The following is a 23,999-nucleotide window of genomic DNA, read 5'->3' as shown; positions in this document are numbered from 1 at the left end:
GATGATTGTTTTGAGATATGAAGATGGTAATATTAGAGTCATGCTAGTTGAGTAGTTGTGAATTTGAGAGATACTTGTGTTAAATTTTGTGATTCCTGTAGCATGCACGTATGGTGAACCGTTATGTGATGAAGTCGGAGCATGATTTATTTATTGATTGTCTTCCTTATGAGTGGCGGTCGAGGACGAGCGATGGTCTTCTCCTACCAATCTACCCCCTAGGAGCATGCGCGTAGTACTTTGTTTCGATAACTAATAGGTTTTTGCAATAAGTATGTGAGTTCTTTATGACTAATGTTGAGTCCATGGATTATACATACTCTCACCCTTCCACCATTGCTAGCCTCTCTAGTACCACGCAACTTTCGCCGGTACCATAAACCCACCATATACCTTTCTCAAAATAGCCACCATACCTACCTATTATGGCATTTCCATAGCCATTCCGAGATATATTGCCATGCAAATTTCCACTGTTCTGTTTATTATGACACGCTTCATCATTGTCATATTTCTTTGCATGATCATGTAGTTGACATCGTATTTGTGGCAAATCCACCGTTCATAATTTCATACATGTCACTCTTCATTCATTGCACATCCCGGTACACCGCCTGAGGCTTTCACATAGAGTCATATTTTGTTCAAAGTATCGAGTTGTAAGTAAATAAAAGTGTGATGATCTTCATTATTAGAGCATTGTCCCATGTGAGGAAAGGATGATGGATACTATGATTCCCCCACAAGTTGGGTGAAATTCTGGACCAAAAAAAGAGGCCATAAAAATAATAGAAAAAGGCCCAAATAAAAAAATGAGAGAAAAAGAGAGAAGGGGTAATGCTACTATCCTTTTTCCACACTTGTGCTTCAAAGTATCACCATGATCTTCATGATAGAGAGTCTCCTATTTTGTCACTTTCATATACTAGTGGGATTTTTTTATTATTAGAACTTGGCTTGTATATTCCAATGATGGGCTTCCTCAAAATGCCCTAGGTCTTTGTGAGCAAGCGAGTTGGATGCACACCCACTTAGTTTCTTTTGTTGAGCTTTCACACACTTATAGCTCTAGTGCATCCGTTGCATGGCAATCCCTACTCACTCCCATTAATATCTATTGATGGGCATCTCCATAGCCCGTTGATACGCCTAGTTGATGTGAGACTATCTTCTCCTTTTTGTCTTCTCCACAACCACCATTCTATTCCACCTATAGTGCTATGTCCATGGCTCACGCTCATGTATTGCGTGAAGGTTGAAAAAGTTTGAGAACATCAAAAGTATGAAACAATTGCTTGTCTTGTCATCGGGGTTGTGCATGATTTAAATATTTTGTGCGATGAAGATAGAGCATATCCAGACTATATGATTTTGCAGGGATAACTTTCTTTGGCCATGTTATTTTGAGAAAACATGATTGCTTTATTAGTATGCTTGAAGTATTATTATTTTTATGTCAATATTAAACTTTTCTCTTGAATCTTTCATATCTGAATATCATGCCACAATAAAGAAAATTACATTGAAAATTATGTTAGGTAGCATTCCACATAAAAAATATGTTTTTATCATTTACCTACTAGAGGACGAGCAGGAATTAAGCTTGGGGATGTTGATACGTCTCCAATGTATCTATAATTTTTTATTGTTCCATGCTATTATATTATCTGTTTTGGATGTTTAATGGGCTTTAATATGCACTTTTATATTATTTTTGGAACTAACCTATTAACCGGAGGCCTAGTGCCAGTTGCTGTTTTTTGCCTATTTCAGTGTTTTGCAGAAAAGGAATATCAAATGGAATGAAACCTTTTTGAGGATCTTTTTTGGAACAAACGCAATCCAGGAGACTTGGAGTGGAGGTCAAGGAAGCAATGAGGCGGCCACGAGGTAGGGCGGCGCGCCCCTCACCCTCGTGGACCCCTCGTAGCTCCACCGACCTACTTCCTTCACCTATATATACTTACCCTGAAAACATCCAGGGGAGCCACGAAACCACTTTTCCACCGCCGCAACCTTTTGTACCCGTGAGATCCCATCTGGGGACCTCTTCCGGTGATCTACCGAAGGGGGATTCGATCATGGAGGGCTTCTACATCAACACCATAGCCTCTCCGATGATGTGTGAGTAGTTTACCACAGACCTTCGGGTCCATAGTTATTAGCTAGATGGCTTCTTCTCTCTCTTTGGTTCTCAATACAAAGTTCTCCTCGATGTTCTTGGAGATCTATTCGATGTAATTCTTTTTGCGGTGTGTTTGCCGAGATCCGATGAATTGTGGGTTTATGATTAAGATTATCTATGAACAATATTTGATTCTTCTCTGAATTCTTATATGCATGATTTGATATCTTTGCAAGTATCTTCGAATTATCAGTTTAGTTTGGCCTACTAGATTGATCTTTCTTGCAATGGGAGAAGTGCTTAGCTTTGGGTTCAATCCTGTGGCGTCCTTTTCCAATGAAAGTAGGGTCATCAAGGCACGTATTGTATTGTTGCCATCGAGGATAAAAAGATGGGGTTTATATCATATTGCTTGAGTTTATCCCTCTACATCATGTCATCTTGCCTAATGTGTTACTCTGTTCTTATGAACTTAATACTCTAGATGCATGCTGGATAGCGGTCAATGTGTGGAGTAATAGTAGTAGATGCAGAATCGTTTCGGTCTACTTGACACGGACATGATGCCTTTGTTCATGATCATGCCTATATATTCTCATAACTATGCGCTTTCCTATCAATTGCTCGGCAGTAATTTGTTCACCCACCGTAATATATGCTATCTTGAGAGAAGCCACTAGTGAAACCTATGCCCCCCGGGTCTACTTTACATCATATTAGTTTCCCGTCAACTAGCCATTTCTGTCGCCGTTTATTTTGCAATCTTTACTTTTCAATCTATACGACAAAAATACCAAAAATATTAATCTTATTATCTTTATCAGATCTCACTATCGCAAGTGACCATGAAGGGATTGACAACCCCTTTATCGCGTTGGTTGCGAGGTTCTTGTTTGTTTGTGCAGGTACTAGGCGACTTGCGTGTAGTCTCCTACTGGATTGATACCTTAGTTCTAAAAAACTGAGGGAAATACTTACGCTACTTTGTTGCATCACCCTTTCCTCTTCAAGGGAAAACTAACGCATGCTCAAGAGGTAGCACTTGTGATGGGCTAAGTTGGGACACCCCTGCAAGGTATAAACTTTCGAGAGCTGTGCATGCGGTTATGTGGCAGATGGGAATTTGTTAATATCCGGTTGTAGAGTACTTGACACTTGACTTATTTTAAAATGCATCAACCGTGTGAGTAACCGTGATGGTCTCTTTCCGACGGAGTTTGGGAAGTGAACACGGTTGGGTTATGTATGAACATAAGTAGTTCAGGATCACTTCTTGATCACTTCTAGCTTACGACCGTTGCGTAGTTTCTCATCTTACTCTTGTACTCGTATGTTAGCCACCATATTTTCTTAGTGCTTGCTGCAACTCCACCATATAACCAAATCCTACTCATAAGCTTACATAGTATTGATCTGGCAGGTTTTGAGATTGCCGAGTCCTCGTGACTCACAGATACTACCAAAACAGTTGCAGGTGCCGATGATACCAGTGCAGGCGATGACACCGAACTCAAGTGGAAGTTCGACGAGGACCTTGGCCGTTACTACGTGTCTTTTCTTGATGATCAGTAGTGGTGACCAGTTGGGACGATCGGGATTTAGCATTTGGGGTTATCTTATTTTCATTTGGATTTGTCCGTAGTCGGACTATGTGTGTACTCTGGATGATGTATGAATTATTTGATCATTGTGTGACGTGGCGATTGTAAGCCAACTATTTATCTATCCTTGTTCTTGTACATGGGATTATGTGAAGATGACCCTTCTTGCGACAAAACCAACATGCGGTTATGCCTCTAAGTCGTGCCTCGACACGTGGAAGATATAGTTGCGTCTTGGGCGTTACAGGAAGACCACCACTCTGCTACACAACCATACCATCTACCTCAAGGCGTCGCTCGTATATCCCATCTCGTCGTTGAAGGCTGTCGGAGCAACAAAAAAAACCACCGTCGCATTCATCGATCAACGTTGAGACTTAGTCCGACCTCTAGTCTCTAGATGCGGTGAGGGAAGGGGGGTGAGAAGGTAGGAGCTAGTGGCTGTGGGGAAGGGAGGAAGCGACGGCTGTAGAAAAAAACAGGCCCGCCCTCCACAAGTCTTTCTTGTGGAATGGATATTTTGTTGTCTTTTTTATACTTTATAATTTTTGGGTATCCACATGTACTACGAACGTTCGAGGTTTGTTTTATCGAAAAGATTCATTATGCAATAAGATGTTGGAAGTAGAAAGTTAATTTCTAGAATAAACTGATAATGCCAACTTTCCAAAATATGATTCCAAAAGTTTGCAAAATTGTTGCTCTCTTTATAGTGTCTCTGAGCCATAATTTCCTTTAACCTTTGTCTTTGTTTCGATGAGATCTTTGAAAACAGACCCCGATAGGATTTGTTTTGATACTTTTTAGGTTCCTCCTCAGCTGCCACTCCTCCTTTGTCGGTAAATTGTTGTTCTACTCGTCCTCAATCGGTGAGGGTGCGTGTGTGGGGAGACTACGATCCACCAGTGGGAGCTATAGTTACCCTTGTATTAGGGCATTAGGTAAGTCTCCATTTGTCCACAGCTTCGTCCCTTCGATGGTGGTGGAGACGGTGTTCAATAATTGTTCATCTGGCTTCCTCTCTGGCCCTGATGGTGCGTGGCATTGTCGGTTCCAGTGACGAGATCGGGTGAAATGCATGTCTTCATTGTGCACAACTTTGTCCCTTCCGGTGGTGGTAGCGTAGGGTTCAATAGGGTCTCCTTGACTTCTTCTCCAGCTTTGGCGATGCAACCACTGTCAAATCTAGCAACGAGATTGGGGTGAGCATGTTTTTCCTTTCGTCCGTGGAAGTAGAGGTGGTTAGTTGTTTTTTCATAGGGTCAATACTGCTTCGGCATCAACAACATTGATCTAGTTATTTCCTCGAACCGGACGGATGTATAGATAGGATCGACCCTGTGCCACTTCTTCTCTAGGCCGCGAATCATCCAGGATCGACATTGTCAGCACTTCCTGGCAGAGGTCGATGAATTCCCAACTGCCTTTTGTGAATGCTATTTGTTGTTCCATGACAACGCAAAACTCCATGGGCAACAACATCGACAGGTCATCAGCATGCGCATGATAAAGATGATGAATGATTCTCCAAATACATGATTGTATTTCTTTTCTTTAGAAGTTTTTTTATAATGTTGATGCTTTTTTGCTGGTGTTTAATTAATATTAGTAAATGCGCACGTGCAATACACGTTAATATTTAGACAATATATTAATTGTACGCGGATATTAGGTATGGCATTATTTGTGTGTTAATCCTGTGATTAGTGCAATATTTGATATGATATTAATTGCACATTAAACACAATTAATGCCCGCCATTGGAGTAGTCTAGGTCGTTGGATTGACTTAGTTTGATGGCCGAGATCAATTGAGTCTGCCCCTTTGGATCTCTTTATATTGGTATAGATGTAAAGATTTTGCTTTCTTCGGATTTTTTTCTGTTGGTACACAAGCATCACAAGAGAAAATAGTGTATCGAAAATTCTAAACGCACGGGCTCTTTACAGAGATTTCACAGGTCTCTTCCAAACTAATTCCCCTGAATTCAGCGGCGGTGGCCCCTCACCTTATTTCTATGCAATCTAAATATGCTAGTTAAGAGCAACTCTAGCAGACCCCGCAAAAGCTCTTGACTCGCAAAATAACCGTCAAAATGCGGGTGCGGGCTGAAAAGCCTGCCCGGCCAGAACACGCATCCCGCCCCGGCCCGCAAAAAATTTTAGGGGGCATGGCAAATTTTTGGTCCCAACCTGGGAAAACGCGGGTTCCCCCCTCGCGGTTGCGGTGTCCTGCATCACAGAGAAGCAGTTGGCGGGAGGAACATTTCAGCCCGCGCTCTTTTCCCCCTTCCTTCCGCCGCCGTCCGCCCTTGCTTCCGCCCGCCCGCCGCCGGCGATTCTGGCCATATCTGCGGGCGGAATCGCTCTGCGGGGCCGCCCCACACCCTCCCGCGCCGAGCCGCTGCACCGCCCCTTCGGATCCGGCGAGAAGAGCCACCCCCCAGTCGCTGCCGCCGCTGGGATCGACCGCTGGGATTTGAGATTTGCGGGCTAATGATTTGCGGGGATGCATCGGTGCAAAGAGCAGAACCCGCATAGCCAACCCGTAAAAAAACATATTCCACGAATATTTTTTTTTACGGATCCGTTTGGGGGGTCTGCATCTGTGCCAGCCCGCGCCGCCCCGTAAAAAGCTGTTTTACGCGAACTGCATACGCGTTTTGCTGGCCGGTGTTTTGCGGGGTCTGCTAGAGTTGCTCTAAGCCACTCTGTTGATCCCTTAAAATGCCGTCTATGTATGTAGCATTGCTCGTTGTGTACTGCCTTATGGATAGTAGTCTACTGCAGTTCTTAACCTAAAATTTTGTTTTGGACTACTGTCCTAAAAAAGACACCGGAATAATTGTTTATACACATTTGTACCAATCAAGTACTATAAAAATGGAAAAAAGAATACACATTCTTTTTTTAGAGGGAAAATAATAAAAGAATGAAACTGCCTTGTGTACGATGATTTTTCGTACGATTTTCGTACGACAAAACACAGGCACGTTTCCTGAGGTTTGGGCCCACATCACCAGATGAGTCTGGTCGTACAAAAATCGTATGAATTTCTGTCGTGCATTCTTTTTTTTTCTCTCGTACATATAGCAGCTCTCATAAAAGAGTACGCAGTGAGGATCTGTATTTTCGGATCTGCGTTCTGCTTGGGCTATGCAGTGTCCTTAAAGCCTATCAGGCTCCAATTCATTAGCCAGCCTGAATACCGCGCTTCGGGAGAAAGAAACCCAGTCCTAATTGAACCAGCCCAAGACCCCCAAATTGGGCTATCAAACTGTGGCGTGGCCCGTATTTCTTGTCCCCTTTCATCGCCTGCGCCGCCGCGCGTCATTGCCGCGACAGCGACCAGCGCGCCCCGTCAGCGTCTTCCCCTCCCTTCAGCTCGTCAAAGCTCAAAGACCAGCGTGGGTAGAATGGGCGGACGAGGCGAGGCGAGCTCGGCAGCCATGACGGCCTCCTCAGCGCCTCTCCTCCTCCCCCTCGCTCCGGCGCCGGCGGCGCGGGACGAGGTGCGGCGGCAGGTGGGGCTCGCGGCGCCGCTGGTGGCGTGCAGCCTGCTGCAGTACAGCCTGCAGGTGGTCTCCGTCATGTTCGCCGGCCACCTCGGCGAGCTCCCCCTCTCGGCCGCCTCCGTCGCCTCCTCCTTCGCCAACGTCACTGGCTTCAGCGTCCTGGTAAAGCCCGTGTTGCTACTTGTGAAGCATGACAAAATTGTTTCCAGAACTGAAATTGTTTCCGAAGTTGAAAGGAAGAGCGAGTTGATATGAAATGCAAAGCGAGCATCTAGGAGCTAGTAGTTTTTAATGCAGTGTGAGCAAGATTATCAGAAAATTAGTATGCTTATGTGACCAGCAGGCATAAAATCTTCTTCCAACATTATCAGATGATGCCTACTTTCAGTTGCAATTAGATTTGATGAAAATTCTCACCTCTTCATGTCGTTGCAATGCGCCAGCTGGGAATGGGAAGCGCACTCGACACATTGTGCGGGCAATCATATGGGGCAAAACAGTATGATATGCTAGGGACGCATGCTCAGAGGGCTATCTTCGTTCTTATGCTTTCAAGTGTTCCACTGGCCTTTGTATTGGCCTTCGCTGGCCAAATTCTTACTGCTCTTGGTCAAAATCCAGAGATATCGTATGGAGCTGGAACATACGCCCGGTTGTTGATTCCCGGTCTTTTCGCATACGGATTGCTTCAGTGCCTTACCAAGTTACTGCAGGCCCAAAATATTGTCCACCCACTGGTAGTTTGTTCTGGGGTGACGTTGATATTCCACATTGTGCTGTGCTGGTTCCTTGTTCAAAATTCCGGTCTTGGCTACAGAGGTGCAGCTCTGGCAACCTCGGTATCTTACTGGTTCAATGTGATATTGCTAGCACTGTATGTTAAATTCTCTGAAGCTGGCAGAAGGAGTTGGCATGGATGGTCAAGGGCGGTGTTAAAGGATGTGAACTTGTTTTTAAGTCTGGCCATTCCATCTACATTTATGACCTGGTAAGCCTGATATGAGCAACCGCTAAAAAACAATGTCTTACTAATAAGTATCTTGGCAATAGAATGTCTTTACAACTGGGTGAAAAGTGATATGTGGTTTACCACCTTTCTTCTTCTTCATGGAACTGGTTGTTTGGCTTGCAATATAGTTCAGCTTGGAGTACTGGGCATTCGAGATGGTGGTTCTCCTTGCAGGTTTTCTTCCAAATCCAAAACTGGAAACTTCAATTTTATCCATCAGGTAAGAAAACAGGACTTGAAGCACTCTCTTGCACTAAATTACTGAGAATCTTTAACAAACAGACGATTTTTAATAGATTCAACAGTGTTGTTATATAACAAGACTATTTACCTGCCTGGTACACTTAAATCACATGGTGGTAGGCCAGTAGCATGGTGTTACACACCTTCCCTTTTCCATTTCTTGTGATAATCACGAAGTATAATGTTAGCTAGCTTGACATTACGCTTTCAGATACTTGATTATGCCACTAACTTTGGTTCATTTATCTAGCCTAAACACAATGTGGATGGTTTATACAATTCCAAGTGGCCTCAGCAGTGCAATAAGGTCAGGGGAGCACAATATCAGAATTCCACTCCGTTCCTTTCATTTTATGAGATTTAACATCTCAAAATTGTACTTAACCAGTTTGAATTCATGATTAATGTTTGTACGCAGTATTAGAGTGTCCAATGAATTAGGCGCCGGGAATCCACAGGCAGCACGTCTATCAGTTCTTATTTCAGGAATTATGTGCCTAGTAGAAGGCCTCCTTGTAGTTATCATCACAGTTTCTGTACGAGATGTGTGGGGTTATTTGTACAGCAATGAAGAAGAGATAGTAAAGTATGTATCAATAATGATGCCAATTCTCGCCACTTCTAACTTCATGGATGGAATACAATGCACGCTATCAGGTATGGCCTAAATACACATCTTAATATTAATTTTTTATGTCTAGAATACAGTAATTTTCTCCCTTCTGAGGAAGCCTTATGTGTAAACAGAATTCATGTTGCATAGTCCCCTGACTCATTTTCTGCCAATATTAATGCTGTTTGGTTTGCCTCAAGCATGTTACCTTCGAATAGTAGCCATCAGATTGAACTTAAATCATTAACAGATATTGAACATAAATTGCTAACAAATGTTTAGAAACAGGATAATTTGGAGGATGGGTGGAATTTTTTTTTACTTGCATGTGCTATTTCAGAAATAATCTCAGAATGTTTTCATATATACACTGACTGTACAACAAAGCATCAATTTCCCTGCAAGAAATTGCAGTTGATATTTCTAGTTTTGCTCAAACTCTCACAAACCGTCCGTTTATTTTTGTTTTTTCTTCCTTTTCTTTCTTTGGCTGAAGCTAAATTGTCCTAATTTTCCATCCTAATGTATTGAAGTGCAAATTCCCTGCACGATCTAACAAAAATATATACATCTCTGAAGTAGTACTCCTACACATAATGTCCACACTAACTAAACAGGCAACTGTATTCATGCTTGCTTGGAGATCTCTTCGATCACCAAAACTCTAGCTCTATGGATTGTAGCAAGGCACAGGCCCACGTGCTCTTCTAGCTCTATGGCCAATCTCCTAGAGCTAGAACAACTCCTCCTCAGCTCCAACACCATCTCCTGCACCGGATACTTCTCATCCACCATCTCCATGCAATATGTTGCCATTGCATTCTCCCGCTCGATACCATCAGAGAGGCGCACGGCGAGTTGGCTCACCGTGTCGAAGTCCCTGCCAAGAACATATGTGCCCTTTGCGGCAGTATCAAGTTGCTCCTGCAGCTGCTGCAAAGACTCTGTCTTAGAACGTTTCAGCCTCGTGACCCTCCTCTTGACCGCAATAGGGCAGAGCCCCATGAGCGCAGATCCAACCAGAAGGCTAAAGACCAGCAGGTGTGCTGCAATCCCAATGGCAACCGCACCACCGGCAATGACGAGGCAAGTCCTTGAGAGCTTCTTGATGATTTTCACTATCTTGAGCTTCTTTGCCACTTTCCTGTGACTTGATTTGATGGTCTTGAGCACGGAGGAGTACCTGTCATGAATCTGTCTGAAATTGCTCCTTGTGGTGCTGCTGAAAGGGTTGCTTCTACCCGGGATTGTTTCCAGTGCAAGGGAGGTACTACTAGGGGCAGTAGTACAGCCTATGCTTGCAAGGAAGCTGTCCATTGATTGGTAGTTGCTTTCAGTGTTCTTGATATTCCTCAGTAGCTGCTTGCAGATCTCCGAGGCCTCAGCACTGGCATCAAAGTAACCGGACATTGCGAGCTTGATTTCAGCAGATTTTTTCTGCCCCATTCTGTGAAGCATCGGAAGGATGAGATCTTGCTGAGGCTGAAGAAGGGCTTCCATCTCTTCCTTGTTTGATAAGAAGCGCACGTTAGACTGCGTGCGCATCGCGTTGATATACTCTTGCTCTATGTTCAGGCCATCTTGCACGCCCGCCAGCATCTCCATACCTGCTGCAGAACACGCAGAATTTCAGCTTGCAAACTCTAAATTCAACAGAACTGCATGCCATCGAAATTGTTTTGGGAAGAGAAAACAGAAAACAAGCACATGTAGAGAAGCTCGATCTTACCTGTGAATTCACGCGTTGATTCTTCAAGGCCCCCCAAGCTCCTTCAAGTTCTTGATCCTTCTGAGACGGTCACTGTATGCCTCTTATCCTGGTGCACCAATTGGCAACTGCACTAGCGCCTTCCTTGGCTTTAAATGTATCTCTCCTCAGGCTTTATATACAAGCACCTGAGCCGATAAAAATCTCGTGCTTTGTCTTGTATTGCGCCCCAAGAGCTTGTGCGGCTTAAGGCTTAAGTTTGGCACTCCCTGACCCTCCTGGATATCTCCTGATCCTGAGGCTGTGGCAGTTCCACGGTGTATTCTTTTCTGACCAACTCGTGCACTCCACATCACTGTAGCAGTCCAGCAGTGTACATCTTCATCATCTGTGTCCTTTACCAGCCGCCGTACATGCTGGGGCGTTTAGATTGTGTGCAAGATTTCCTGGTGGTTGCTGCTCTAATAAGCCGTAGAGACACTAGGTATGCTTCAGGTGCTCAAGTTGCCTGAAGTAGCTTCCTTTCTTATGGCTACTTGCCCGCGCCAAGACACATCATTTTCTTTGAAATGTGTATCCAACATCTTCAACAGTCTGCCATGAAGTAAAAAATAAAGAATTGAGTGCATTATGGGCATGCCATCACATTTTAGAACATGCACTTGTGCAAAGAAACAAACTGGTGGTTTGGGTGTTCAGAACATATTAACAGATCAAACGGATGCAAGCCACCAGATCAATTGGTAACAACTTGCTTAAACTGCTGAACAAAATTGAACAGTGACTTGACAAAAATGAGAGGACAATCTCTGTATTTTCAATTTATTCCTGTAGTACGGTTGGCACTTTGCCACAGAAATGCACTGCTCTTGCCTCTTGCTTGCACAGGAGGACATCTGTGTCTGATCACATCACCTGAACACGGTATCCCAAACAGAAAGCTTTTAGATGTGAATCACCTCATCATATTACACGTCAATGACATCATATGTGTACACATCATACACGGCAGCTCTAAGATGAGCCTTTTTGGCACATGTAGAACCTGAATTAAAATGGGTCCTCATCAGGTAGTAGGATCCCACGTGCACAGTGCCAACACGGGATCTTAAATTAATCCTCAGGTAGTACGATCCCATTTGCAGTGCCAGCATGGGCTCTTTCCTCTTAAACTTTGGGCCATCAACAGTACTAACATGGGCTCTTCCCTTAAACGTTGGGCTTAAACAGTACCAACAGGGGGCATGGTCCCTTTTGCAGCTCGTTCCACTTAAACATAAGTAGGTTTGTCTTTTACTTAATATGCTTCAAATGGCCACCCCTTTAATGTTTTCCTTATATAAGAAACAATATATCATTGTTGCTTGTTGGAAACATTAGTAGGTTTGGGGTTATTTTTTGTTGAATATGGTTCAAATGTCCACCCCTTTAACATTAGATTTGCCTTCATATGAGAACAATAATCTACCCCTGTAGCTCTTTGGAAACATTAGTACTGATCTTGGGTAACAATTTCTAAATTTATCTGCTTATTGCTCTGAAGGTGCCGCTAGAGGTTGTGGCTGGCAAAAAGTATGCTCCTTCATCAACCTATGTGCTTACTATGCTTTTGGTATCCCTTCAGCTGTTATTTTTGCATTTGTTCTGAAGATCGGTGGTAAGGTAAGTTGTATGATATGTTTTATGCAATTCTGGGAGGATACGTTTTGCGGGTTCTGCCTGAATTCTAGCATGAGCCTCCTTTCTGTGGCAGGGGCTTTGGCTGGGAATCATATGTGCCATGGTAGTGCAAATACTAGCTCTGCTTGTGATGATGCTTCATACCAACTGGGATAAAGAGGTAGGCCCGTGCTCTCTGTTGATGAAATTGGATGGTAGTATTATCTACTACTCCCTCCGTTCCATATTAGTTGTTGCTGAAACGGATGTATCTACGTCTAGATACATCCGTTTCAGCGACAACTAATATGGAACGGAGGGAGTAAAATTTAAGCTTCATCGCCGTCAAAAAAAAATTTAAGCTTCATAAAATTGCTCCTGGGAAGGACCAGCTTAGAGCCTTAGACAGCAGGGCAGGGCATAGCCGTAGCAGTGTGGGACCAACGGGGAAAGGGATGCACCGATGGATAATGGATGCAGCATTAGTAGTCTTTGTAAATTACTGCCTTTTATGCTCTGTGACAAGAAAAATGAAATGCAGTTCTTGTTTCCGCTGAACTTACTTTCCACGGACATATCCATATCGACATTAGCCTTTTAGATTGCTTGGTAAAGTTGGTATGATAACGAAGTCTTGTATGACTGAATCTGCATCACCACCACCATACATGGCCTTGCTTACCTCACCAGCCCGTCATGCTGTGCTAGTGTGCTGGGATGATGTGTATGCTCTTATTTTACTATGTTGTCTACGATGAACTCATCTTTGAATCTCACTTTTTGTTTCCTTTCCTTGTAGGCTGAAATAGCCCGGGCTAGGACTAGAGTTCAGGAATCAGATGACACAATAACATTTGCGTGAATGTCATCATTTCTGGTATTTAGAGAAAAGGCCTATGGGCTATGGTCCAGCTTTTCATCCAAAGCTTTTCCGGAGTTGGATACAGTTGAAAGAAAACAAAAGCCAGGGGTTGCCTGGTAACCATATACAACTACAAATCTACAATCAAGGATAAACCAGGTCACCTTTTCTGATTGTTCCGCCATTATGGTTCATTAAGGCCTGTGCTTCATTGTACATAGTTCAAACTTGATCCCGTCTTGAATGTCATCATTTCTCGCCATATCACCAACAAGGTAGGTACTCTATTTTACCACGCAGTTCATTCATACGACGGAGTATACTCAAGTGATGGAACATGTTTAGTAACCTTTATATCGGCGGGGCGGAGCGGAGCGGAGAGATTCCAAACAGGGCGTATCTGTGCACATTCACCTGCACATTTTCCATCCTCGCCCTATCATCGCTTCCAGTGAGAGTAGGACTACCGTCCTGTAGTAGGCGACACTAAACCATCCGAAACGCCAATGGTGGCAGGCATACCGGTAGGTAGGCGAAAGCTGCAAGAGACCATATTATAGTAGTTGGTAAGTAAAAGCTGTGGTTGAGCTTCGCCGGATGAGACGTGTCACCTGTGCAGTTTTGCCAGTCATGTCCACCTACCGCGCGCCTTCATCTTGAACCCCATGCATGCATTGCATACATGAACACTCGAGCACCCGCAGTGCTTGCATATCGATCGAACGCAACAATGCACCTCGTCGCCATGGACATCCCTCTCCCGTTGCTCCTCTCCACCTTGGCCGTTGCCGTGGGCGTATGCTATGTGCTGGCCACCTTCTTCCGCGCCGACAAGGGGCGCGCGCCGCTGCCGCCGGGGCCGAGGGGCTGGCCGGTGCTCGGGAACCTCCCGCAGCTCGGCGGCAAGACGCACCAGACCATGCACGAGATGTCCAAGGTGTACGGGCCCGTGCTCCGGCTCCGGTTCGGCAGCTCCGTCGTCGTGGTGGCCGGGTCGGCGGGCGCGGCCGAGCAGTTCCTCCGCACCCACGACGCCAAGTTCAGCAGCCGCCCGCCCAACTCCGGCGGCGAGCACATGGCGTACAACTACCAGGACGTGGTGTTCGCGCCCTACGGCCCCCGGTGGCGCGCGATGAGGAAGGTGTGCGCCGTGAACCTCTTCTCGGCCCGCGCGCTCGACGACCTCCGCGGGTTCCGCGAGCGGGAGGCCGCGCTCATGGTGAGGTCCCTCGTTGATGCCGCTGCTACCGGCGGGGTGGTGGCGGTCGGCAAGGCGGCGAACGTGTGCACGACCAACGCTCTCTCGCGGGCGGCGGTGGGGCTCCGGGTGTTCGCCGCGGCCGGCGCCGAGCTTGGCGCCAAGGAGTTCAAGGAGATCGTGCTGGAGGTGATGGAGGTGGGCGGCGTGCTCAACGTCGGGGACTTCGTGCCGGCTCTCCGGTGGCTCGACCCGCAGGGTGTTGTTGCCAGGTTGAAGAAACTGCACCGCCGGTTCGACGACATGATGAACTGGATCATCGCCGAGAGAAGGGCCGGAGGTAGCACGGCCGGCCAGGAGAAGGAAGGTAAGGACCTGCTCGGCTTGCTGCTCGCCATGGTGCAGGAAGACAAGTCCCTCACCGGCGGCGAGGAGGACAGGATCACGGACACGGACGTCAAGGCGCTCATACTGGTAACAATCTATTTCGTAGTCGGCCGTGACTGTGACCGCTGACCGGCATGGCAAATCCACAACCGCAGCCGTCCAATGTGCCTGATTAACTCTGCTTGCATGCATGCATGCAGAACTTGTTCGTGGCGGGCACGGAGACGACGTCGACGATAGTGGAGTGGGCGGTGGCGGAGCTGATCCGGCACCCGGACATGCTGAAGCGGGCGCAGGAGGAGATGGACGCCGTCGTGGGCCGGGACAGGCTCGTCTCGGAGTCCGACCTGCCGCGCCTCACGTTCCTGAACGCGGTCATCAAGGAGACCTTCCGGCTGCACCCGTCGACGCCGCTCTCGCTGCCGCGGATGGCCTCCGAGGAGTGCGAGGTCGCCGGCTACCGCATCCCCAAGGGCACGGAGCTGCTGGTCAACGTGTGGGGCATCGCCCGCGACCCGGCCCTGTGGCCCGACCCGCTCGAGTTCCGGCCCGCCCGGTTCCTCCCGGGAGGGACCCACGCCGACGTCGACGTCAAGGGGGGCGACTTCGGGCTGATCCCGTTCGGGGCCGGCCGGCGGATCTGCGCGGGCCTCAGCTGGGGCCTGCGGGTGGTCACCGTGACGGCGGCCACGCTCGTGCACTCGTTCGACTGGGAGCTGCCGGCGGGCCAGACGCCCGACAAGCTCAACATGGAGGAGGCCTTCTCTCTGCTGCTGCAGCGGGCCGTGCCGCTGATGGCCCACCCGGTGCCCAGGCTGCTCCCGTCGGCGTACGAAATTGCATAAACAAAGACAGAGGGAAGCGCGCCACTGATTTGTCGTGATGATCTATGGAGGAGAAGCTCCAGTTGTGCTATGTATTGTTGTCGATGGGGGTGTGCCTCATCGTTTTCAACTAAAATAGTTCCACATGTAACTTCTGTACTGTTTTTAGATATAGCATGGAAAATAACATTTTATGTATCAAGGAAATATTGCTTTGCTGTCACAAATTAGAGATCATTTCACGTAAAAGAGAAGAAGGCAATGCAACAGGTTAAAAAAAGTGATAAGTGCCACACGTCAGGTGCGTAACACTCCTGCCCTGACATTTTCGATGACAATTTCAGTCACGCAAGGATGGCAAATTCCGGCGAGTTTCTGTAAAAAATGAACTGAAGCACAAAAATTGTCATGACTGCCAACTAAAGTTGTCATCCTTGCATCACCAAACTTGCCATAAAAATGTTTGGAGTTGTCATGTGCTCGTGCCACTTGTGTGGTACTTATCAGGTCCTAAAAAAATGTACACCATGTATATTGTTATGCTACTATGTTATCTATGACCAAATAGTCTTTGTTTTCTTTTCTTGTATGTTGAAATAATGAAGGCCATTTCCCGCAAAAAAATATATAGAAATAACCTAGGCCATGACTATAATATGGCATTATAAGGACATATACAGCTGTTGGTAAAACAATCTTATCTTGAGCAGTTTTGATAAATAAGAGATGGCAATAAAAACATATGTACAATTGTTTTTTTCTTAGTCTTATGTTCAACTAGTAACCAGTTATTCCTAAATATGTGATGAGACATTCTAAGATATCATCTATTAATTAAGATAAGGCAAGCCCTTTTCCCTTCTTATTTCTCTTTTCTCCACCTTCGCATTTATCCTATTTGGCAGTTATAAGATAAAAACATCGTGCATGACCTAACATTTCCCCGAATGCCACCATTCCTCGTTACGGTGCCAGTTGCTAGAAGGACACCTTTTTGGTGATCATGCTCACACGCGTAAGAGCAACTCTAGCAAAGTCAACCATATCATTTTGATCGCCATAATAACCGTCATTATAGAGATTTGGCGAGGGCGCTACAGACCGAGACCCCGAGCCTCCACATTTGGATGTTTGGCGAGGCAATGTAGCACGCCCTCCATCTATACAAATGTTGGCACCATGGACATTTTAGGTCACATGCTCCCTTGCGTTGCCATCCACATCCTCGTGCCGCCTTCGTTGGTGGCCACCTCCAAAGCCTAGACCACCGTGATTTGGCCAATGTCGCCTCTGTTGAGCCATTCATGGACCTACCACACTTTTTCGTAGCCCCGTCACCTTTTTCTCATCATCCGCCTGCGCCACCCCTTCCACCGTGCGACCTCGAAGTGGTCAATGACTTGTCAAGAGGTAAATTTCTCCAACATTTTCTTGTTGATTTCGCTTAACATCTCATAGATTCATACATACGATATATGATTCACATTATGTGTAGATGGACCCGATGTCAAGAGCTGACGTTTTTGATGATTCACCATCGAATTCGAGCTACTAGCCCGAGAGTGAAATCATGGACGCTGAAGAAGACGAGGTAATATTGATGGTTGCTGAATGGATGGTACCAATCAGAATGAAGAGGACATGTCTGAGATCGCAGGTTGGTCGTGCGACATTTGGCCAGAACAAAATCCAAGCCCACAGGCAGCTTGTGCTAGACTACTTTGTCCTGGTTCTAGTGGGTTACCCCCCTGAATAGTTGCTCCCATATGTGCGCTTCGCATCATAATGCCGATAAAAGCACAGGTTTGTTTGACTAGGATGACCCATTTGCTTTCCATGTTGTAGCATGTTGTTCCTTTTTTCGGGGTTTTCACTCGGTTTTTATGTTGATTTTAAGTCATGATTTTTTTTAAAAAGTGATCCATTTCTAAAATGAGTATTTTTTGAAGTAGGCGAACACTTTTTGAATATCTGAGAAAACACAAACAATTAAAAAAGAGATTTCTAAAATTCAAAAATCTTTTGATTTTTTGTTGAATCCAAAAAAGGAAAAACAGTAAAGAAACAAGCAGAAAAAAACCCAGAGCTGAAACCTTCCAAAACAAGATCTCACTCTAGCACTTCTAGATGGGCATGCTCATCACTTGCTCGCTTTGCTAGATTGTGAGATTATTCGAAGAAGGAAGTCCTCATTGTAACACCAACAACGACAGAGGCGTCGTGACTAACGCCACCGACGGGGGAGATGAACAATCATAACAACGCCCATCACCGATGTCATCGACAGAGAAGAGCCTTGAGGAGGCCATACTCGCCATCTTGGCTAAAAAATGCCTGGCAAAGGAAAAAGGCAGATTTCAAGCTCAAGGCAGCTCGAGAACATGACTATGCAGAGACCATGGTGCACCAACGATGCCAACCTCACAATCGGGGAACCAAATCCATGGTCCAAAGGGGTTGCGACACTATTTATAATCGAGAGATGAAAGGTCCCTGTTTTTATAAGTCTTGCTCGGTGGTGGAGCTAGGCGGGATATTCAGGGGGGCAAGCAGAAATAATGAAAGTTTGGGGTGGGGTGGGGAGGAAAAGGGTGTATATTTTTTTCTAATCTAAGAACCCCATAAAAATTCCTTCCTGCTTTTGATTGAGGCTGGGGGGCATAGCCCCTACAGGCCATAACATAGCTCTGCCATTGGTCTTTCCCAAAACCTCACCACGACCAATGCTTTGGTCGACACCCCTGAGGCATAAGGCATCCATATTGTGCAAATATTTATGAGGGAGGTACTATAGCCTACATGCCCTTGACAAATGATCATGGGTCCAAGGTGTTGGAGAACGCAGTATTTCAATTTTTTTCCTACGAACAGGCAAGATCTATCTAGGTGATGCATAGCAACGAGAGGGAAGAGTGTTGTCTGTCGTGGGACTAAGTCTGACAGTAATGTAGGGGGGTAGGTATGGAGAGGCAAGATCTTAGCTATGGAGTAGTTGTAAGCACACGAGGTTTGCGAGTTCAGGCCCTTCTCGGAGGAAGTAATAGCCCTACGTCTCGGAGCCCGGAGGCGGTCGACTGGATTATGTGTGTATGAATTACAGGGGTGCGAACCCTTTACACTGAGGAGGGGGTGGCTTATATAGAGTTCGCCAGACCCCTCCGGCCCTCAGTTATGCAAGGTTTTAAATACATTAAGGTCGGACGTTACTGGTAACGCCTCTAATAAAGTGCTATGATGACCATAAAGGCTACTTAATGACCGACCGTTAGCGTGCGGAGTGACTTTAGGTCTCCTGGCCGTCGAGTGGTTGAAACTGGGTCGAGTGATTGCTTCTTGGTCGAGTGTCTTCGAGTCTTTCGAGTGGAACACCTCCAAGTCGATTGAAAGGTGATTTCTTCTAGAGATGTCCTTAGGTAGGGTAGTTAGGACAGGTCCATGACCCTACCCTAGGTACATAGCTTCATCATTAGCCCCCGAATGGATCGAGGTTTGAGTGGGCAAGGAGTTGAGAACTTCTCCGACTCATTTTTCATGCCATGAGCATATCTTGTTCCGGATCAATGAACCTGAGTGATGACAGCAACTTCCTTTTCAGTCGCCTTGATCCATTCTTGGTTTTTTGTGGAGTGATGGTGTGGAGGAGATCTTCCGTCTGACAGGTTGTTCTGCTGCCCGCAGATTTCACGGGATTCGAATTTTGGGAAGCGCGCGGGACGGGGGAGGCCGCAGTAATCGGATGGGATAGGGCGGAGCCGCCTCGATCTCCGCGCCACCTTTTTCGCCACGTATTGTGCGCGCGATTGTTACGGGATTTGACAGGATCGTCCGGGCCTACCAGTCAGCCACTCGGAAGCGACCTCATATAAGGCGTCGGACCGGGGTTTCTTGAACAGTGCGTTCTCATTTCCTCTTCTCCTCTTCAGGTTTCTTCGTCGCGCTCGCTCTCGCCCCAGCGCCGCCGATCCGTACACGTCTCGCCGGCGACGAGGGGGAAGGAGAAGACGGCGGCTCTGGAGCGGGCGAAGAAGGCGACGGCAAAGGCGAAGGGGAAGGCGACCAGTCAGGGTGGATCTTCCTCACGAGCCGGCCTGCCGAAGGGCTGGATCCAGGGCGACTGGATCCGCTCTGCGATCCGCCAAGAAGACCTTGACGACCTAGCCGACGGAGGGCTGATCCCCCATGGATCGGCGCGGCTTCTGGGGAAGGAATCCGAGCCGCAACCTCGGGAGGGTGAGCGCGTTCTCCTTGCCACCCACGTCGACCGTGGATTTTCCTTGCCTCCTCACCCTTTCTTTCGGGGATTTCTGAATTTCTTTGGGGCACAACTCCACCACTTCACTCCCAACACAATCGTGTATCTCGCTGCTTTCGTGTCTTTGTGCGAGAATTTCTTGGGTTGTCGGCCTCATTGGGGTCTTTTCAAGCACATTTTCACCTATCGTTCTCAGACGGTGAAAAAGGCCAATCCGAGTGATGAGAGAACACAAGTGATTCAGATGTGTGGGGCTCTTGGTGTTCAGATGAGAGGGAAAAGTTCCTTTCCAGCCATGATTCTTCCCGACTCAGTCCGCGGATGGCAGTCGACCTGGTTTTACTGCAAAGACCAGCCGATGCCAGGGCAGTCGACTGGCCTCCCTCCTTTTACCATGGACCGAGTGAGGAAACCCTCCTCTTTGAAGGTGCTCCCAGAGGAGAAGGCGCAAGTTAGGGTGCTGGTCGAACGAGTGGTCCAGCTTATCCGTGACGGGGTCACTGGTATGGATCTCTTGGAGGTTTTCCTTCGGCGGCGCATCCAGCCTCTTCAAGCTCGAGACCATCCGATGTGGATGTATTCGTGTCTTGACGACACCACTCGGATTCACCCGGAGGAGGTCGATGACGACACACTGGAGGGGTGGCTGTCGGGCATCGCCGGAAACAAGGACAACCCCAGGGGAGCCAGGAGAGTTCCTCCATTCGACCAGTCCCACGAACCAGAAAAGGTCCGATTCTGAGTTTTTGATTATAATCTGAATTCACTCGCGCAGCTGTCTATACTACGTCGACTGACTTTATTCTTCCTGCTTTCTTTCAGGCCCTTATTGAAATGTACTCAATGCCCAACGGAGAGCAAGAGCAAGACCCGGAAGGAGAGGCGAGCCGCAGTGATAGTGGCGAATGGCATTTTGACGGAGAAGGGGACGAAGAAAGCGACGACCCAAGTGACAAAGAAGAAGTCGAGTCACCTCCTCGCAGGGAGAGGCGATCCAAGCTTGACCAAGAACGACTGAGCGCCCGTGAAAAGGCGATTGCTCAGACTGGTCAGTCTTCAAAGCGTCCTCGGACATCTTCACCAACTCCAACTGAAAAAGTGTCAAAGCATCTCAAAGTTGCAGAGCAGAAGCCTCGGAAGGCATTGCCGAAGATTAAGATCGACATCCCCGTCGCTTCTGCGTGAGTGTCTCCCTTTGTATTCACTCGACGCTCCGTGCTGTTTATTTTTTTCTTGATTTAACCAGATGAACTTTGGAACTGGCAGCGCTGCTACTTCCGGGACCTCAGCTTACAGAGATGAGGATGAGGTAATGGAGGATGCAGTCACTTCCAATCTGGGTATGATTTCTGTCATTTTGTGTTTATTTGGTCGACTCAACTGCAATGTGTACCATTGGGTGATGTGATTTTGGCGATTGATCTTTGAACAGCTCCTAACATTATTGACCTCCCTGATGATGATGATGAAGAGCCTGAGAGGCCTTTGACGAGGAAAAATAGGAAAGCTCCTGCAAGCAAGGTGCCACAGTCGACGGCGGTGGCGGAACCAGTCGTTCAGGACGCTGGTGATGCCAATCGGGGTTCTGTTACCTTCGCCGTACCATTGTCGAGTGCCCTGCCTTCTTCGTCGACTGCTCAAGCTCCTGCCGACCCACCTTCAGTTTTCGCGATCCATCATGTCCCAGAGGACGAAGTGAATGCTGCCAAGGAAGCCATACGCCAGGCGGGCATTATGATGGAGAAGATGAAGGCGGTGCGGGACGCCAGTCAGGCCGCCTATGACGCCAGCTCGGCTCTCCAAAGCAATGTTCAAGTTAGTTGGTCACCGCTTGTTCTGTTAGGATATGCTACCTGAAGACTCTCTTTTTGAAAATCTTTGCGTCTGTACACCCACTGTGAGCGTCGATTGAATTTTTGGACTAGTGGGGGCACGCTGAGTGCACCCACTGGGTGTAGTCCCCGAGACTACGGTGGACTGCTGGCAGTCGACTGTAATCTTTGTATTTTGATCCTTTCGCTCGATCTGGTCTGGCCTTGTCGAATGTAAACCGAATGAGTGGTAGTTTCGCTCTTCCACTCGGTCTGGGCGAGTGGGATCAGAACCGGTGGGGGCACGCCAAGTGCACCCACTGGGTGTAGTCCCCGAGACCGCGGTCGACTGCTGGCAGTTGACGGGGGTCCGAACAGCTTGTTGTCCACTTCTTTCTTGACGGCGCAATTGTTCTTTCTCTCTCTTTTTTTATCGACTCAGCCTACGAAAATTGACTTATCCTTGGATCGTGAATGCAGAGTTTTGCCAGAACTTCGAGGAGGATACTGGGCGGATTGAGCTAGGTTTGGACCCCATCAACTCTCCCGTGAAAGATGAAACTACCATGAATCTGCTCCGACTGGAATCCCGCATCGACGGTGTTGTGGACTACTTGGCTCGACTGAAGGTCGCCACGTCATGGATCAACACAGCACTTTGGCCAGGGGCTACGACTTTTATTGCTGCAGCCACTCGGATCGCTGACGGCGTCGACCTGGACGAGTTCGTCGAGCCTGCCAGTCCTCCTCCTGCGGAGTGAACAAACTTTTATGCCCCACCTTAAATTTGCCTCGGAATGCCGAGTGGTTTTTGTAACCGTTAAACTCTTTCGGGCTGAATGCCCGAGCACTTCGATCTGCGGTCTGGAACCTTTAGGATTTATCTGAACTTGGTTTATCGTTGAATATCTTCATGAATTCTCCGTCGAGTGGAACTCGTTCTTCACTCGAGACAACTTTTGTATCTGTGACGCAGCTCCGAAGGAGGAGGTAGCAGTCGACCTGCACCTCGTCGTCCTTGTGGGTCGGGATGGAGCGCACGTTGTATTTGTGGCAAAGCTCCGAAGGAGAAGGTGGCAGTCGACCTGCACCTCGTTGTCCTTGCGGATTGGGATGGAGTGCACGTTGTATTTGTGGCGAAGCTCCCAAGGAGAAAGTGGAAGTCGACCTGCACCTCGTCGTCCTTGCGGATTGGGATGGAGCGCATGTTGTATTTGTGGCGAAGCTCCGAAGGAGAAGGTGGCAGTCGACCTGCACCTCGTCGTCCTTGCGGATTGGGATGTGTTTCGTACTTAGGCGAGTACTGGACTACAGCTAAGCCCCCGAGTGGGAGGGTCGCTCTCCACTCGGTAGGATTTTTCAAACTTAGGCGAGTACTGGACTGCAGCTAAGCCCCCGAGTGGGAGGGTCGCTCTCCACTCGGTAGGATTTTCAAATACTTAGGCGAGTACTGGACTGCAGCTAAGCCCCCGAGTGGGAGGGTCGCTCTCCACTCGGTAGGATTTTCAAATACTTAGGCGAGTACTGGACTGGAGCTAAGCCCCCGAGTGGGAGGGTCGCTCTCCACTCGGTAGGATTTTCAAATACTTAGGCGAGTACTGGACTGCAGCTAAGCCCCCGAGTGGGAGGGTCGCTCTCCACTCGGTAGGATTTTCAAATACTTAGGCGAGTACTGGACTGCAGCTAAGCACCCGAGTGGGAGGGTCGCTCTCCACTCGGTAGGATTTTCAAATACTTAGGCGAGTACTGGACTGCAGCTAAGCCCCCGAGTGGGAGGGTCGCTCTCCACTCGGTAGGATTTTCAAATACTTAGGCGAGTACTGGACTGCAGCTAAGCCTTCGAGTGGGAGGGTCGCTCCCCACTCGATAGGATTTTCAAATACTTAGGCGAGTACTGGACTGCAGCTAAGCCCCCGAGTGGGAGGCTGGCTCACCACTCGGTAGGATTTTCAAACACTTAGGCGAAACGGGTTCGCAGCTAAGCCCCCGAGTGGGAAGGTCGCTCTCCACTCGGTAGGATTTTCAAATACTTAGGCGAGTACTGGACTGCAGCTAAGCCCCCGAGTGGGAGGCTGGCTCACCACTCGGTAGGATTTTCAAACACTTAGGCGAAACGGGTTCGCAGCTAAGCCCCCGAGTGGGAGGCTGGCTCACCACTCGGTAGGAAATTATTTTTACAAACTTAGGCGAAAC

At 47.5% G+C, this 23,999-nt stretch overlaps 3 protein-coding genes across 4 annotated transcripts; 2 read left to right on the top strand and 1 right to left on the bottom strand.

Annotated features, from left to right (window-relative positions):
- Positions 1-7,012: 7,012 nt before the first annotated feature.
- LOC125518734 (protein DETOXIFICATION 16-like) lies at positions 7,013-13,513 on the top strand. Its single transcript, XM_048683561.2, has 8 exons — positions 7,013-7,402; positions 7,684-8,228; positions 8,383-8,469; positions 8,743-8,799; positions 8,911-9,149; positions 12,357-12,475; positions 12,567-12,653; positions 13,272-13,513. The coding sequence occupies exons 1-8, from the start codon at positions 7,142-7,144 to the stop codon at positions 13,332-13,334; spliced, it is 1,458 nt and encodes a 485-aa protein (XP_048539518.1). The 5' UTR covers positions 7,013-7,141; the 3' UTR covers positions 13,335-13,513.
- On the bottom strand, positions 9,650-12,318 carry LOC125518735 (UPF0496 protein At1g20180). Of its 2 annotated transcripts, none has more exons than XM_048683563.2 (2): positions 10,835-12,318; positions 9,650-10,712 (listed from the first exon to the last, which is right to left on the bottom strand). In XM_048683563.2, exon 2 carries the CDS (start codon positions 10,708-10,710, stop codon positions 9,733-9,735), a length of 978 nt encoding a protein of 325 aa, XP_048539520.1. In that variant the 5' UTR covers positions 10,711-10,712; positions 10,835-12,318; the 3' UTR covers positions 9,650-9,732. The 2 variants fall into 2 exon arrangements, with proteins under 2 accessions (XP_048539520.1, XP_048539519.1); XM_048683562.2 differs by having other exon boundaries at positions 9,650-10,715; positions 10,835-12,317.
- Positions 13,514-13,687: 174 nt separating the features above from the next.
- On the top strand, positions 13,688-15,950 carry LOC125518733 (flavonoid 3'-monooxygenase CYP75B4). The gene is made up of 2 exons (XM_048683560.2): positions 13,688-15,006; positions 15,120-15,950. Exons 1-2 carry the CDS (start codon positions 14,017-14,019, stop codon positions 15,762-15,764), a joined length of 1,635 nt encoding a protein of 544 aa, XP_048539517.2. The 5' UTR covers positions 13,688-14,016; the 3' UTR covers positions 15,765-15,950.
- Positions 15,951-23,999: the final 8,049 nt, after the last annotated feature.

Source organism: Triticum urartu, chromosome 7A (genome assembly GCF_056163025.1).
Source record: "Triticum urartu cultivar PI428250 chromosome 7A, HENAU_Tu73, whole genome shotgun sequence".
Lineage (NCBI taxonomy): Eukaryota > Viridiplantae > Streptophyta > Magnoliopsida > Poales > Poaceae > Triticum > Triticum urartu.
This window is presented reverse-complemented; position numbering and strand designations above follow the sequence as displayed.